The 18,874-nt window shown below is 39.9% G+C and overlaps 1 protein-coding gene across 1 annotated transcript in view; it reads right to left on the reverse strand.

Moving 5' to 3' along the window:
• Positions 1-18,874, reverse strand: part of stt3b (STT3 oligosaccharyltransferase complex catalytic subunit B) — a 54,576-nt gene that overhangs the window by 21,101 nt on the left and 14,601 nt on the right. Inside the window, exons 2-4 of the mRNA XM_072461674.1 lie at positions 3,658-3,766; positions 1,674-1,961; positions 279-344 (exon numbers count right to left, since the gene is read on the reverse strand). Coding sequence (XP_072317775.1) covers positions 279-344; positions 1,674-1,961; positions 3,658-3,766 — 463 coding nt within the window. The remainder of the gene's footprint in view (positions 1-278; positions 345-1,673; positions 1,962-3,657; positions 3,767-18,874) is intronic.

Raw genomic sequence — 18,874 nt, forward strand, 5'->3', positions numbered from 1 at the left:
TTGTTAAATTGCCGATTATCCGGCTGGTGCCCCATTCTTCTCTTAAAAATACGATTCAAACTTACCCACATTTAGGCAGTGTGTCATGTTTGAATTCTTGAGCAATTCTTTAATCAATATCAAACCTGAATGCCCCGCCCCCTTTACAAGTGGGTGGACATTCATAACCTTACAGTACTTGTACTAGTATGTTACCCTACACCTGCGTTTTGGCCAGGGTTTGTTATGCTGTGGGTTGTTTTTGGCAAGCATTTAGGACACAGAAAACAAAAACGTACCATGTAAAAATAGGAGAGGCAGCATCCAATGGACCAGAAAATGGAGCCCGTCTTCACTGATTTGACCTGCACAGAAAGAAGAAAGGGGGGAAATCTATTAGGTGTTATTCAAAATGTACGGTTATTTAGAATTGTGCTGTAAATATTGGTCCGATAGATCATGAGGGGAAAGATCAACTATTCTATATGACCTATACTAGTTTGTTTTATACAGTTATATTTTGGTTGAGCGAAACTGTAAAGATTGTATTCAAGGTAACTATGAACAGACTATTGTACATAAATAGGATTGCTGACATCTTCCCATGAAAATACAAGGTTGTTTATAGAATTTGTCTCAAAGTTTAAGGCAAAACCAGGTTACAGTATGTTTTTTATACAATACATCCATCCTGGGATTTAAAGGCTTTATAATTGGGCTGAGGCTACTTTAAATCTCAGTTGTGTGAATTATGAAATGTGAATTATCTTTCTCTCTGAATAACGTTAGCCTATATACACTGCACACGCACAATCACAAGGATTACAAATAATAAATGCTCCTTATGTACTGCATCTAATCAATAGGTGCTGAAGAGGGCAAGGATAATGAAGAATCAATTGTAATAGTTGAGTAGTATTAATGGGGTTAATATTAAGTGTGTGGCCAGTGAAGTTGCACAAAAGGTCAAACACATTAGTCACCTGTTCCCAGCTAAAGTACCTTATAAATTAGCACTAAGATATCCCAAGTCGCATGAAAGTCACAGGAGAGGGGCAGTATTGTTGCGGCGCATACACTAGTAACATTAGTCTTGAATGGTAGTCTATTTAAAGGCAGAACAATGTAGCACATTGTAGCTACATGTGAAGTAAACTACTGGTATGAAATAATAACCAGACTGAAGAATAAACAGAATTAATTCATTTGAAAATACACCTCTCTTCATCCCTAAACTTTATTCACCCAGATACAAATAGTGAAGTCAAGACTTTGAGAAAGCATTGACCAATAATAAAACAATATTTTGTCCAACTTTGTTTTTTGTTAGCGTTTGCTATTCATGTACGACCTTACTTCAAGTCAGTTTTTGAAATCGTTTTGGTGAACTAATGAGCTACTAACATTTTCGTACAGCCTAGACTGCAATCATTATTAATACTTTTGGAAAGGAGCATTTTATTTACGGTACCAAGCTTTAGGGCTGTACTTTAAAAATGTTCAGTTTTTTTTTTTTCTCATGCCATTAGAAATGTCAAGTAAATTTTGCACAGTGCTTTTGAAGTAAAACATTTATAAAAAATGAATCTGATCTGAGCATATTCTACATAATATACAGACTACTCTAACACCCAATTATACGAGAAAAATGTGAAATAATAATTGTAAACCACTGGACACTTGAAAAAACCTACCCATAGATAGTAAGTAAACTGCAGAGCAAAAATGGCGATGCCTTCGTTATCAAAAGACCCGGCCACAGATCTGGAAATGTATCCCGGGACGATGGCAATGAAACAGGCCGCTAGAAGCCCCGCCCCCTGGTTCCACAGTTCTCGGGTCAGCAGGAAGGTGGAGATGGACGTGAGCCCACTAAAAACTGGAGCCAAAAATACACAAACATCCCGGATATGGACTGTAATATGAAGCAGATTTAGGACATAGTGTATGAGCCCCGCTGTCACCATCAACCCGGGGTAAACCTGCAGAAACACAAGAAACACACAAGATTCAGATAAAAGGAAACCCACCAAACAAATTAAATCTGTTATCTTACCAAGATGATTAAACTTTATCACAGAATTAGCACATTAACATATATTATAGACCTTGAAAGTGTACAATGTCTTCTGAGTAACAGTAATAATCTATTTTCTGGGAAACTAGTATTTCTACCATCATTCACTTATAATACAGATAATGGGAGCAAGATACAGTAATTATTGCATTGAATAGTAAATTTAACAACATTGTAACATGTTGCAAAAAATAGTGTATCATGCTGTGAAAGTTCACTTGACAAAAGCGTTCAAATGGATTTTTTTTGTCAGTGGACAGTGGTCACGGAGAAAGGTGTCTAATAAGGAAGTGAATCTACATGGCAAAACGCAAAGACATACGCAGGACACGCGGACACGCAATATACGGTGGTCTGCAGCATTGAACTGAGACTTTCATGGTCAGACCTGAACCAGATGTGAAGGCACAAACACACAGGTGAATCAGCTCACACAGACTAATCAAGGACAGAGGGGACAGAGTAGGGACAGTGTGATGTGTTTTCTGTTCGTAAAGCTTCAAAATGCTGTGGTTTATTATAAACCAACTCATATTCACTGATAAATTAGTCTAATTAGGTCCGCTGCGGGTGCGCCGCAGGTGCGCTGCCATATAGTATACTACCGTGTACTACATGTGTAAATGTCTCATGTTACAATCTGAGCACTTGCAGATTAATGCGGTCTGTATATGAAGAATTTATTTTTTCTTTGGATATTTTGTTGGTGCAGCTTTTATTCAGGAGGGCTGTATAACATTATTGGGTCAAAAGGTCAAAGAACAAAATAATATTTTTTATCAGTATTACTAAATAGACAATAATTGAAACTCATATACGACCTAAATGAAAGCACACTATTCCATATTATGTCCCTATCTTGCTCTGCGAGTTGGAGCTAAGCCATTATACTTCAAAGTCAAAGTAGTTAAAGCCAATGTTTTGTCCACTAATATTAATGGCTCCAGTGGAGCTCTAGAGAGAAAATTAGCAGACAGTATTATTAATTCTTGTCTATTCTTTCTCTGCAGAGAAAAGAGGAGCACTATAAATGAACTGATCTAATGATGTGTTGAAATGGCCGCTGTACATGTCCTCTGGCTGATATAAAGTCAGATTCCTAGATGCTTCTCACTCACACTGTTGCCCACGGGCCAAATCTATGCAGTGAATGTGTGAGTGTAGGAATTTTAAAGAGATGTATGGAAAAGAACAGCACAATATCAGGAAAAAAAACACAAACTGCAGTAGCCTAGTTCAATATCGATTGCCTCCAGCATATTTTTGCTGACCAGTCGATTAATCCATTGCCGTTGGATTTGGAAAGTAATCCAACAAGTGTCCACTCGCTGTAAAACCAATGTTTGCCTATTTGCACCCATTAGTCCCACCTTGAAATTGTATTTACTCAAAGCTGTACGAGACTAAACTTCTCTGAACAAATTAGAATATTGCAAAAGGCAAATTAATGTCATCTTAATGTGTTGTAATTTTCTATGAAGTCATTTTGTAAAGAATAATTGTATCACAGGAAGGTGAAACATTCTTGTGGCGCTAAAAGGTGATCCAAGCTCTAAATGTAGTTACACGGGGCTGTATCAGGGCCAGAGTTGAAGACTTACTGTGCCTCCTACGATCCTGCCCAGAGGGTACCACGCTCGCTCATCGAACCAGTTGAGGAACTCGTAGAACCCATTTGTCGTGAGGTGGTGAGTCGACCTGTAGTTGAACCTGAAAAAAACGGTAATGCTTTGAAACTAGTCAAAAAACAATTACAATTACTTTGCGTCTGTACTTAATGGGGGGAAAGAATAAAATATTGATTAATTGTTATATAACTTTTTTGCATGTAAATATATATATAAATATATTTGACTGCATAGGTCTCTACAAAAGTATCTGGAGATGTTTGAGCTAAAATAATGACTTATCCAAAACAATTAAGAATAAGGACAAATCCATGAAAATAATCCAGCTATATTTAAATCCTGCACCAAGACAACTTCAGATCAATGACGACTCAAGCATTTAGAGGGTTGGATTTGGAACTAAAATATAATGGAGATTAACGGGGAAGAATATAATTGCTGAAGCCGCAGGAGCTGCCAAAATCAGTCAAAAGCCCCACTTAATGAGAAGATCTATTGTGACAAGCAAGAAATGTGTTAAAAAGTTCATTCTAATTGGGTCTCAAAAAACAGTTTAATCCTCCCTTTGCAAAGACATTTCCATGTTAAACAACCATGTTTACCCATACCCCTTTAACTATACACAAATATATACATAAAACCCTAAAACCAACACTTAATGGTAAAAACCCTTAAACCCCTGTACCAGCCCCATCATGCTCCCCTACACTTCCTCTGCCTTGGTCCAGCCGGGAACCCAGAGGGAACCCAGAGGGAACCCTTTGACTCCTGGACACAAGAACAGAGGAAGTGAGTAAACATTCTTAAAAAAAAAAAAAAAAAAAATCACCCAAAACACAAGAAACTACATTAGCACACAAACACCTACACATCCTTGAGCACAGATATTGCACTATAACAAACATGCGCAGCCCGCATGTTTGGTGCCCCGTCGCCCCTGGTAAGTACAGTGAACTAGCCCATGCCGAAGGCATGGATCATGCATACTTACTCCTGCTATGACAGAAATAGTCAACAATGAGTGAATGGGCGTAGTCCATTCACTCATTGTTGACAACAGCAGCGCGAAGCGCAGCATTCCTCCAAAAACCTTCCTGGCATCGTTCTGTACGCAAGAGTCCATGTCGCAGGCATGGGCCATGCTTGTATCTGCTCAAATCAATGGAAGTCTATGGGGAGTGGGCGGGGCATCCCGACGGGAAAGGGAGTGACGAGCGCGTAAGCGCTCGTAATGATGATTCCACCCCATGGCGGCATGGGGAAGGCTTAGAGCTTTCAAACGATGTATAATTTGTTGTTATAGTGGAAACGGCTATATTGTTCTCGCTAAAAATATTATTATTAGGCCCGAGCGCCACAAGCTGGCGAGAGGCCTACTAATCTCGTAAGGCCGTGCGAAGCACGGCTGCGAAAGTGCGCACGTAGTGCGCACGAAATCAAGCGCAAAGTGCTCGCCCACTTCCAAACACTCACTAACGCACTCCTTCACTCACGCACGCCCCGTGCATACTAATTAGTAGTAGGAAAATGGAACATTACCGTTGTAAACGGGCGAAGCCCGTGCAAAAGTGCGCACTAAACGAGCACTTTACATTCGCGGTCGTCATCCCCATGTAAAGCACTCATTTGCGCTAAGTAGCTCACGAATATGTTCCCCATATCTTGCATGTTCCGTGCATATAAGCATGTAATGCAAAAATTGAACATTATTACTGTATAGAGGGCCAAAAACACAAAGTGGGTGGAGCCCACTCAAAATTAACGAAAGTACCCGTCAGTGACCAGGGACCCACACCATGAGGTAGGAAAGCACGAGCGCTTTCCGAAAATGTATAGTTTATGATATTTGAAAAATGGGAAACATTGTTTTCGCATCGGAATATTATTCTTTCTTCTTCTTCTTCTTCTTCTTCTTCTTCTCGGGACCAACCCCCCTATTTTTCACCCAGTGAACATTGACGAAAAGTCACAAAAATTTGCACACCTCTAAAAATCGTGCCTCTCTACATTCTGGCTATTTCCCTTTTCTAAAATAAAGGAAATGGGCGCGTCAGCGCCCCCAAATGTACCAAAAATGCATTGAGAGATAGGAAATGACCCAAAAAAAATCTGATTGTAGAATCATGAAATTTGGCGCAGAGGTAGATGGTGACAAGAGAAGTAAAAAATATTATTACGGCAACGCCGTCCGCCCAACCAAATGTCGGCCATATTGGTTCAAAAATGGCTAAGCATGACTCGGGAGTTTTTCCAAATGTCGTACTTTTACGAACTCCTCCCAGGGCGTTGGCTCTAAAAAGCTGAAATTTGGTGAAAATGCTACTGAGGAGTGGGACATCAAAAGTTATTCAAATTACATTGATACCTGTCACGGTCTCTGAGCGGCGAAGCCGCAAACTTTAGCTAGAATTTCAGAAATCTCCCAAATTTAACATTTCTGCCGTTTGCGCAGATAAAGTCCGAATTGCGTCAAATTAGAATCAGTTGTTAAACTCTTTGCCCTAAACCTACTTGAAGTGAAATTAATTAATTTGGCACCACAGCGCCCCCTACAGATTTTATATGGAGGTTAAATGTTTAGTTTTGCGAAATTATATGAAATTTGACACACAACTAAATTTTAGCATCCCCATCAAAAAAGTCAACGAGACCCATGTCATAATTGTTATGGCGTTGCCGTAGCGATGACCAAAACCTCCCATGTTATTCCAATGGGTAAATCGCCAGAACATGTTTACACTTTATACTTTCACATACTCCTCCCAGGGCGTTAGCCCTATTAACCTGAAATTTGATGAGACTCATCTTCAGGGGTGGACCATCAAAAGGTATCCACATTTTTATTCAAAAAGTCACGTGTCTGTGCGGCAAAGCCGCGCATTTTGCCAAGAATTCAAAATAAAATTGCTTTTTGATGGTAAAACAAAGGGGAGAAGATGTGACAGCGTCACAGATTCAGCAGTAGGCGTAATAAAAGGACCATTGGGGCGCGGCGGCCAGGACCTGGCGGCGGCGGCGTGGCGAGGGCCGATCATTGCCGCTTGCGGCTTTAATTTAATTTGTTTCCTTTTTCCTCCAGGACATTAAAGTGACCTTGTGTGCAAGATCTAAAAAAAAATGATAAGAGGACAGGCATTACTTTGATAAATATTTAAAAATCAGTTTGTGCAACTGTCTTTTTGAAAGTGCAACTTGATGCTTAAAGTGCTGTGTGCAATTAAAGTGTGAAATGTAATTTAAAGTGCAAATAGTGAAAAGTGTCATTTGCTAGAGGTAACAAATTGGCTCTTTATTACACAGACGCAGTAATGCTCAGCACAAGGTAACATCACAACAGAAACAGCCAGGATTACTGTGCTACTGAAAGAGTGGAGCGTCCAACCAACCCACAAGGGAAACCCACCTCGCTTCTCTCCCGCCGCCTTCATCTCAGCATCCTCACAAGTTGTTTACACTACCCACCTAGTTTTTATAAAAAGGGAAACAATATAGTGTGCAGCTCTTGGTAAATAGACTATTGTACAAGCGTGCTGTGCTCATTCGCAACAGTCAGTCTTTTGGTCGTCTGCACATTTCTCCACGCTCAACACAAACTAGTGGTGGCCCCCCATAGAAATAAACACAGATTTGATGAGGGTTTGGAGCATATGGCTTGCTCGGGCCCCCAAGGAGATGGAGAGGGATTGAGGCTTTGTGCTAGAAGAGTGATTCTCTGTAACGGCGTGCTGTGTGCAGAATTTTGCTGTTCCAAGTGATGCTTTTACACTGGTTTCATCTTGGGTACATACTGGTTTAGGAGCCTTTTCCATTTAATTAAGATGCTGACATTGTACGGGTTTGGAAGTAGAGCATAAATGAGCCTTTAACACTTACATTAACAATCTGGTGAAAAGGCATCACAAGAAAAGACCTGTGAAATTACAAAGGAATAAAGAGGAAGAATTGAGTAATTTTTAACCATATGCGAGAAAAATATTGAAAACAAAACAAAACCACAATCACGTACAAAAACACCAATTATTAAATAATGTAGTTTTTTTTCTAACACATAGCTTTTGTCCAGTGTTTATCTCTATGACGACGCAGACTGCTCAAATCTGACTATAAAAGTAAATGAGGTAATTTTGGATTAATTTGGCATGTGCTTTATACAATCTAATACAATCAAGGCTAGAACAAAAACTCAAAATGAAGCGAGCAGTCTAAATGCAGACTGTTCTGATAGCTCTTCTGATTGGCCACAGATGGAAAACGAGGATTAAAACACTTCAAACTAGTTTAATCGATTAGACGTTCCATAATGACAGCAACCATTTTAATTTCAGCACACGCAGTCTTATAAAACACATTAAATGAGTGCAACAACTGTCCCTCATTGAAGTTAGTTGTTGAAATAGAAATTACGGCCAACTTATTGGAAAGTAGAGATCGGCGATATTGAGATAGAACTGGAATTATGAGCTGACCTAGGGTTGACTGAAGTGTAATTGTGATAAGATTTGCCATTTTTATTATAATACCAGGATTCAGTTCATAGTGCACATTTTCAGCACGTCAAGTGGCATTCCTATTTACAAAAAGACTTAATATGAACTAGTAAAATAATCACATCTCAGAACCGTTTTGTAGAAGTCAAACGTAAAAGGGTGGGCAGGTTCTATATTTTACGTCATTTGTCATTTTTGCAGAGGAAATTATCAAATAAATCAATACAATCATTGTAGTGGGATTTGCCAATTGTGGTCATTCAAAGTGTGATTCGTTTTGGAGAATTGACCTGATCCTGGTGACAATATTCTACTTTGAACTCTCAAGAGAAGACCGATGTAGTTACCGCTAAAGACGGCTAAAGTACAGAGCTGAATCGTGACTTTGGCGGTAGAAAATTATTTATTTATTTATTGGCCCACCGCTACTGTAAATGGTAAAATAATTGACTTGGGCTTTGGTTCTGACGTAAGACCATAACGACACAATCCAGTACACAGTCTCTATCAAACCCCCGCAATAGCCAACATGTGAATGGTGTCCAATTAGGCCGTGTTCTTAGTCCTCCCATGAGCCAACAGTAGTCAACGGATTTGAGTCGCAACTAATGTCTGTCCAAAGAGCAGGGAGAGCTCGGGCAGGATCTGATCTGTGCAGGATTGGGTTTTAATTAAGCTCAATCAAATATTATCATGGCTGAAAACTCTATAGGCTGAAACTGAATGTGTAAAGAGCTTAGTGCATACTCCGAGCGCCTGCTGCTTCCTCTTTCAGCGCCATGTTGTTTAATACAGATGAAATGGACCTTCAACATCTTTACTTGAGTCAGAGTGTCAGAGCTAAACTCAAAATAAATGTTAGGATTTATGGTGGGTTGGACTGCACAATTCTGTAAAAAAAAAAAAAAAACTATGCAATTTCAATTCAGACAAATATTGTGATTACATTTGCAGCATGTGTTTGCACAGTAGGATTCTGTTCAGTGAAACTAATACAAAAATATTATGTATTTCATAACAATTTCTAAACAGTTACAGCAAAGACAGAATATTTCGTTCTGAGTTTATTCTATTATCTAAATAACCAAAGCACTTTGATTGAAATATATTGTGTAGCCATATTTTCAACATGTGTATTTTATGTTTGGGGAATAGTGACTCAAAGAGGTCTCTATAGAAGTTTACTTTGATTTCCTATTATAGGTCATTCATAAGCAGACAAAAAACATACAAAAAATACAAATCAAATCAATAGCCTCTGAATTGTCATCAATAAAGCACTGATGAATTCCCTCTCCTACAGCAAACAGTCAAACTTATAATACTCCAGACTAAAAACTTTAAACCCAATACCCTTTAAAAGTCTGAATAAATGTTGTCATAAGGCAAATGTAGCCTATAGCAACATAGCTGCTCTTATGCCTCCATTAGAGCAATATTAGTACCATAAACAAATGAAATTGCAGACACTTATTCTGATACATCTCAATAACCTTGAATATAATCAGCAATCCAAGCAATAAACTAGGAATATTTTGTATAAATCCACAGAAAAGTTCTTGCTCTTCCTCCAGTGACTCTTTGCCTTTTTGTCCTACATTTGATCCACAGTGGTGCAGTTAAACCAAATGACATTTGGTCCAAACAAGCAAAGCCAACCTTTAACAGGCCACACAGCGGGGCTCAGAAAGACACCAGTGACCTTCTGCTGCGGTCGCCAACTACAGAACGAAGAGGGATTACACCGGTGGGATCAGTGAACACTACGGATGAACACTAAGGATGCAGCCATCTAGTCATCGTATCAAAAGTCTTAACACCAGTTTCAGGCTCTTAAAATGTATTGATAGGTAATGGGCCCAAAGTGCAAATTGTCGGCGCCAGATTTGAACTGACACATGTGCTATACACTCTGCCACTGAGCAGCACTAGTCACAACACTTTCACCTTGCACAATACTTGCATAGGCAGATGTGTGAAGAAAGACGTGGACAAAAGTACGAGAGTTGAAGGTCATGCTTTGATGACAAGAGTGAGATTGATCTGCCACTTCAGATCCTGACGTATTGACCCCTATGACCCCGACACTCCTCGCCGCACGGTTATTCAGAGATCGCGTTTGAAAGCCTTTTTGAGACTGGCAGCAGCATGTGCACAAGTGGGCCGGGGTCAGTGCAGCCTGGGGTGAAGTAGATGGAAACTATAATAGCCTCGGTCCACCTGTCCATCTGTCCGTGGCATTATCATGGGGTGTAACCTCGAAAGTGCTTTTCGATCAGCAAAATGAAATCTCTCACCTCCTATACCTTTTCATCTCTGTGCAATCGCAAACAGCTTCCAAATTACTATCATCTACAAACTGTGCCTCCTGTTTTTAGTACAAATCTAATTTCATAGTCCACAGGAAAGAAAAGAGGCAGCTACTCGTCCTGTGATTTTTCATTGTTTGGCTCTGGTTTGGCGCATGGCTGAAATCAGAAAAGGCAGTTACAGAAGGAGAGGGAGGGAAAGAGGTGGGACATTAATGGAAATGGCAGCAGGTGAAGTATAAACTATGGGGCTGTAGCTAAAAAGTGGAGAGGCGGAAAGATCTAGCAAAATTGTACCAGCTCAGAAAATTTCATATTGGACCTTTACATTTTAGATCAGAACAAATGAAAAACATTCAAGTTGCCTTGGATTAGCCAATTAGTGAATCTAAAAAGACCTTTGCTCATGAATGTGTATTGCTGGTCCTTACGTCCCCAAACAGATGTGATGGTCGGTTTTTGGTGAAAGAGGTTGTAGTCAAAATGGATTTGTTAATTATTTTACAAGTTTAAAACCAGAAGATGTGTAGATTAGGACTGCACCATAAATCGCAATATTGGCTGATGCAACAATCGTTTTTGAAACACACTAAATGCATGGCAACATCATCAAGGTCCTCCATTTGACAGAAATAGACTTGTTTTTAAAATGAATAAATGTCAATGTTAATCTTTTGTTTGATCAAAGCCGTGCACATTGTTTGAATATAAAACCGGCTGCTTGGGAAAATATTAACTAATTGAAGTAAAGCAGCCGCGTCAATGGGATCTGTGTGTAAATCTGCCTGGAATTAGCCCACATTATGCAGAGTTATTGGACAATAGTATAGGTGTTAAAGTCAAAGGCAGTGGAGGAGAGTGGGCTGGTTTATGCCCCGAGCAGGACCTCGCACAAAAGCATTTAGTAAAATCTCTAAATCCTCCAAATCCTGCATAGCTGTAAAGTAAACAAAGTCAAAAAGTATTTTCTGTACTTGTCCGGGTTATTTTTCAACATATTAATTTAAAGACATGTTTGAGTACATTTCTTTTGGCTTGACGTACTGGCTCACTATCATTATTGGAATACAAAAACACAATAGAATGTGCCATTACTAAAAAAACACCAGGACAGTTTTGTTCTATTCTAAACACTTTTGCTTCCTAGATTTTGGATGTATGGAACATGTAAAGCTAATACATCAACACTGCAATCCTCTAAATGTGTTCATAGATATTAATTATCATCATGTACACACTGTAAATGTCAGCATGGACTTGACAAAAATAAAAAAAATAGAACCATACTTTTCGGACTTAAAGCCGCTCCTTTTCCCCCCACACTTTGAACCCTGCGGCCCATACAACGGTGCGGTTAATTTATAGATTTTTACTGGTTAACGGCCACCGGGGGGCTCACTAGCAGGAAGCGCAAGCATTTGACACAATGTAGAAGAAGAAGTCAGGGGACACGTTGTGTTTTCTACATTTCAAGCTTCAAAATGCTCTTTTTATTACAATTGGACTCACAATATTCACAGAGAAATTAGTCTAATGAATAGTCCTCCTTACGCTTACTTCAAATGGATAAAATGTACAGTGGAAAGTGCAGAGAGCTCAAAGCGCTCACCTTGCCGACTGCTCAGACCCAGACCTGTGAGAAAGCCTCTTCCCTGGACAGACACTACGCCACATTATCAAATATGTATGAACCACGAGGAGTTTCAAAGCAGAGTCAAAATACTAAAGAGGCCATCGGGCTTTGTTGGACGCCTGGGAACATTTGGCTCAACTTAGCGTATGTACTTTATTTTTTTTATTTTTTATTTTTTACTTCACAGTGTTTTTGGCCATCAGGTCTGACAATGGTACAGCTTCACAATCAATGCAGTTTTAGGCTTTTTGTTTCCATGAATGGTGTAAAGAGGCTTGTCAACACTGAATGCAGCCGAGTCATCAATATTGTTCATCTATGAATGAGACATTTTGACACTAATAATTGATTTGTTGTTCTGTTGCCGTTTGTTTTTTACCTTCTTGAAACCTGTGATTCTCCAGTTTAATTATTGTGACCAACACACGTTTAGCTGAACAGTACATGCCTGTGTTTTGTAGAGTCCAATACATATAGATTATAGCATACATTTTTGACTACATGAAAGACTACAGCTGGTTTCCATAGAGATGTGATGGATCCATGGAACGTTATTGCGTTGCCTGGAATTTTATGGCATAAACATATCTACCTTGCATTTACAGTATAAAACTACAGGATTGTTTTTTTTTGTTTTTTTCTTTTGAGGGTCGCCTCTGCTTGATGCCACCAGCTCCTTGTCTCTACAGGTTTAATGTCATACTGTGGAACATTCCAGTCAAAGGCAAGTTACGTAGTGCTCCTTTGTGCAATGATGTGATTGAAATCCTAACCCCAGCATGGGAACTAAAGCAGAACGTGTTTGTTTAAGTAATAGTCCTCCATACCAATTTCTGTTCACATCTCCAAAGAGCTAACTTCAAAGTCCTGTCCCGCCAGACTTGCATCCCATCACAGCCTTGAAAAGGTAAAGAATGAGCACTGGTACACAGCAGTTTGGACAAGTTGGTTTATGATACTAACAGCCCAACTACAACACTGCCTCAGCTCATTGCAGTCATGATGATTATTTAATGAGCGCAGGCTTCGTCTCTCCAGGCAGCTTACGGAGCATCACAGCAGCATCACAGCAGCGAGGAGGAGGCGCGGGGCCCATTCAAAAGTAAGCAATGGGAAAGATAATCAAGATTTATGGAGTGTACAGAGATCAGCCGGGCAAAACAAATCACAACCAGATTCAATCTAATGCTTTATATGGCCACTTTTATCATTGCAAAAGGACAGTGCATCTTCCCTTTAGGATTGTAAATGCAATTATAATTAAGTAACAATAATAGAAAGTATATTTATAATCTTTCCCCTCATTTATGTTGAGGGAATGTCTGTCCTAATGCTCCCATAGGGTGAGGGACTGACAGGCAGATGCTGGCTGTAGCCAACACACCAGTAACATCAGTAGAACAGATCTTTGAGTCAAAGTACACTTTAACGTTTTATCAGTCTTTCACATCACTCTTTCTCATACACAACATAACTTTAGTAGACAGTAAAATTAAATGTCTTTACTTCATTGTTACCATGTTCAGTCTTCAGCACTGAGTGGCAGAAAGTCTGTGATTGTAGACCTTTAGTTTGACAGTTATACAGCCTGTTTTCAAAGCAAAGTGTATAAGATATACGTACATTAACACTGACCTCATCCATAAAACCAGAGCAGTTAAGTGATGACTAAGTTGTTTTCTGGCAGGTTTGCAGAATTCTCCACTAATATTTACTACTTGGTGAAAAGTGTCTTAAATATGGGTAATTTGTATATTACCACAAGTTTTTCTGCTGCTGTATTTATATTCAAAGACTATATTTATTCTAACACCTTATTTTATAATAGTACAATAATATATTTGAATTAAACTATCGTTATTAATTGTTCACTAACAATAAACCCGATTCTGAATTGTGGAAATAAATAAATCAAGGCATCGCATCAATGATATTGATTGAAAAAATAGTAATCAAAACAAACAATTTTCCAAATCTTAAATGTAAAACAAAACTGGCAGAGAAGACTTGCAAATGTGGACCTCAATATTTGCAGGTGGCGAAGTGCAATTTTTCAGCCAAGCTCACAAGTTGTTAGGTGCTTAGATACAGCGTGGATGCACAGGAAAAGAAAAATTGCCTGGAATAAAAGTGTGAAGTGTGGCTCTGAGCTTAAAATGCAACAAAATGTAATTTCCTTTGGCTCTGTGGATGAATGATCATCACTCTAACGTTTAAGATCAAACTCGGACCTTTCCTCTGAGGCAAACGGCCACACAAGTTCAATTCCCCAAGTTAAATTGTGACTCCAAATAAAAAAAAATCTCTCAAATGTCAGCAAGATACTCACCAAACACTCAGAAAATAACAGCACTCCGGGAATTTGTGCGATCGTAAACATCCTCAAATTGTGTTTGCTGTGGTCGTTTTTCCTTTTTCAAAGAACTATCAGCTCGGTTTGTTTAAAGCTTAAACTGAAATTGCTGCTTAGTCAAGACACTTTCAGAACAATAAAATCAGGGTTTATGTGGAATACAAGCTACAGCTACTGAGAATATAAAGGCAGATTTAAATATTTAAAGTCTGAATTTGAACATCCTTGTTTACCGTCAGTCTGAGAGAATAAAAATGTTTTACTGGCCGTCTGTGGTGAACTAGAACATTTCCTCCGTGTTTTACATCCCACACACCTTTCATACTATTAATCCAGCACCTTGTTTAGATGTAAATGATATACTTAACAAGCCGAAAAAAGTCTGTCACTGTGGTTTAAACAAACACACAAAACTTCACAGATAAAGGGGAAACACTGATTAATATCTGGACCACAGCAGAAAGGAAAATGCATGAAGTCTTCTGGAGTTTTTAGAGTGCCTCTTTACTTATAAAAACGCTGCACTTCTCTGTAATTGTAGTTTGTGTACAAGATCCGAATAAATGTGTGCTCTTATGTCCGCTAATCAATGCACAGACCATGCCTTTATTCGATCAAGGATTTGTTGAGGCCTACATCCAAGGACTTAAAACTTTACCAGATCCAGATGTTGGTCTTATTTTTTTTTAATTCGAGGTCACAGTGGGACCGTGGTGGGCGTCTGCAGAGAACATGATGAAAGAGGCAATATGCTGCATGCGCTTGCACCGTCCCATGTGTCATTTTGGCTCAAAGCAAAACAAAAAAACGATGCTTATTGTACTGAACTACTAGTAACGGTACAATAAGCAGTCTTTAAAATCCATCAGAATCACTTAATGTACTACGCACACTCATTGTAGGAGTAACTTAAAGAGGAGTAACATTTGAATATGATAAAAAACTAATGAAATTAAATAAAATCACGGCAATTTAGTTTCCATTTTATTACTGTAGCCAACTCCTTGTGAGCGCAATTCTAGCTTCGCCGCTGCTCACTGTATTTGGATGCAGTTTCTATGGTTACCTAGGCTTCACAGTTTGAGTTAGGTGGGACCTTCTTTTCCAACACACTTTTCCGTCATTCAGATGTAGCTTGTATTTACAGTATCCTTCTACAGTCTAAATAAGCATCCGTCACATCACCGTTTGTCCAGGTTTGGTTAATCCTGTTTTCCAATCCAAAGTAATGCTGTCATGGCCACTGTGACATCCACCCACTGTATGTTTATGTTTTCAGAGAAGGCTTGAGCTGGCCTGATGCAAAACAGTAGATAATAATGGAAAAAGGATACAGTAAACAACATCTCAAATCTTGTTTTGGATCAGCTCATCTTTTCTGCCAATAGCTTTTAAAGGTTGTAAGCACAGAGCAACAAACACAGAACAAACAAAGAACAAACATGATACAATGGTTCTTGTTGTATTGTAAAAACCTGAAAGTCTGAAAATAAAAAAAAAATGTAGTTTTGATCTATGAAATATTGACTTTATCTCTAGATTTGAAGAGCATGGATTAATAGGGCAGTCACAATTTTCCTTGCGGTAGCTTAACGTGCCTCAGAACAGCACCTTGAGGTATATGCGGAATTGCCCATAGGCCCATAATAATGCACGGAAATTGAGGTTGTAGTTTATTAATAGCAACAAAAATAACAGCAGTCAAAAGTGACATAAGTATGGAGTATGACCTGGCAGAGTGGATCCTGGACTACCTCACAGACCGACCCCAGTTTGTGAGAGCCCGGGACTGTGTGTCTGACACTCGGACCTGCAGTGTGGGGGCGCCCCAGGGCACTGTCCTCGCGCCCTTTCTCTTCACCCTCTACACTGCAGACTTCAGACATGACACGGACAGCTGTGTCCTGCAGAAGTTCTCTGACGACTCTGCCATCATCGGACTCATCACGGACGACGATGACGCGGAGTACAGAGGACTGGAGCAGGACTTTGTGGACTGGTGTCAGCAGAACCACCTCCTCATCAACGCGGGGAAGACCAAGGAGATGGTGGTGGACTTCCGCAGACGCCACCCCACTGCCCCCTCACCAGTGAACATCCAGGGACGGGACATTGAGGGAGTGGACTCATACAAGTACCTGAGTGTTCATCTGAACCACAAACTGGACTGGACTCATAACACAGACGCACTGTACAGGAAGAGCCAGAGTCGGCTCTACCTCCTGAGGAGACTCAGGTCTTTTGGAGTGACAGGGCCACTCCTGAAGACCTTCTACGACTCTGTGGTGGCATCAGCCCTCCTGTATGGTGTGGCCTGCTGGAGCAGCAGCATCACAGAGAGGGAGAGGAAGAGACTGGACAAAGTCATCAAGAAGTCCAGCTCCGTCCTGGGCTGCGCTCTGGCCTCGGGTCCTGGCTGGATTCACATCTATGCTGGACCATGAGTGTCGCCCCCTGCAGGACACTCTGTCCGCTCTGGAGAGCAGCTTCAGTGAGAGACTGATCCACCCTCGCTGTGGGAGGGAGAGGTTTCATAGGTCTTTCCTTCCTGCTGCTGTCAGACTTTATAACAAACACTGTTAGTACTGAACACTCGCAATACTGACCTAACCTAATACTGATGTGCAATTCTGTCATATGTGCAATTACTGTTGTGATTCATGTGCAATTACTGTGCAATTCATGTGCAACTCATGTGCAATTACTGTCGTGATCACATGCAATGGTATTTATCCATTTATTTTATTTTTATTATTTTTCCCCTCCATACCTTGTTGGGAAATGGGAGGTTTTGTCAATAGGAGTTTTTGTTTATAGGAGATTTTCTATTGAGTGTTTTTCAAACTTCCTATAAGTGATCTGTTCTTTTCCTCTGTATCTACCTGCGTTGCAACAATGAAATTTCCCCATGTGTGGACAATAAAGGATTATCTTATCTTAAGTATGTACATTAATGGCCAATATTATGCATTATATCAGTCAAGTTTTACTTTTGTTTTCTGCACATACAGGAAGAGGAAGATTATGGCAGATTGGATAAGATTGGATTTCATTTTGGATACGTGTGAACTTATCGTTTGGCTGGATCTTCTCACTGGATTTTGAACCACGCCGCATTTACTCACGTTTAACTGGAGCGAGGAGGATAAATAGAGCCAAGTGTTGATGGTGTCCATTATGGCTTCAATGCGGACAACAGACTGACGTGGATGCACGCACAGTACACGGTTTGTGTTTTCGAGTGGATATAAGGGCAACTCTGGACCTTCAGTTCTTTATCGTAAGCTGATATACTGCGCTTTATGGGTCAATGTGGGCTTATATTCAAACATTTGTGTAGAATGCTCAGTCGTGCACACCTGCACTATTACGTCTGTGCTGTGTGTTTATTGACTCAATTCATTTTTGTAATGCCCAAAATCACAACAGCAGTTTCTTCAAAGGGCGACAGTGGAAAAAAAACAGATTAAACAATGTTCATCGGGACTTGGCAATGCCCCAACCACCCCTGTCCTTAGACCCTCCTTCTCGACCAGGAACAACTACAAAAGCTCCTCGGGAAAACCTGGAGGAGTTCCACAGTGAAGGAGAGATCCGACTCCCTCGGACGGACTGGTGGACGCGAGATAGACAGTGGAAAAGATAGTTCAGGAGGAGAACCAGTTCTTCCAGGCAGATGAAGAACCGTCCAATCGTCCAGAACAGACTCACTGACAAGATTCATTTAAAGCCAAGGCAAAACTCTTCCAAGACTCAAGCGAGTCTGATGGCATTTTTCTTAAAAGGCAGATGGTGAGAAAATAATAACATTAAACAGTTAAAGTACGCTGGGCATGTGCACTAAACTTCATTAAAATGTAAAATGCAGTTACCAGGGTCACTTGTGCACTTTTGCGGTTTTAGTTATACCGCGACAGCCCTACAGATAAACTCAAAAAGTGAGGATGTTTCTGAGTGCAAGAGGTTAACATAGAATACTTTGGACACATTTGAGGTCATATTATAAACCAGGGGATATGGAAAACACAAAGCTGTACTGTATCTGGCAAAATTATGAAGTCTCCACTAAGACTTCTCCATTTGAGAATGTAATTCATGCTGCAAATTCCCCCATCTCAATCAATGTTATAGCAGTCGACAAACATGTTTTAGTGCGTTGTGAGTTGTTCTCCTTCTAAATATTTAACACAGTCTTTGTTGTCTCATAAGCAGATTCAGCTGTGAAGTGAGAGCACAGCCATTATGTTAATTTCTGTCTTTGTTTGTACATTTAATCGGGATAACAGTGCAGCTTTGGTGAGGAGTTAGGAGAGCAGTCAGTTTTCTGTTAACAGCTTTAATGTAGATTTGAGGAAGAAGGAAAACCAAGGGGGTATTGCGAAAGATCGAGTCTTGCAAGTAGTAGGCT

This window comes from Eucyclogobius newberryi, unplaced genomic scaffold (genome assembly GCF_026437365.1).
Source record: "Eucyclogobius newberryi isolate DKJ021-1_F unplaced genomic scaffold, fEucNew1.0.hap1 SCAF_3, whole genome shotgun sequence".
Classification (NCBI taxonomy): Eukaryota; Metazoa; Chordata; class Actinopteri; order Gobiiformes; family Gobiidae; genus Eucyclogobius; species Eucyclogobius newberryi.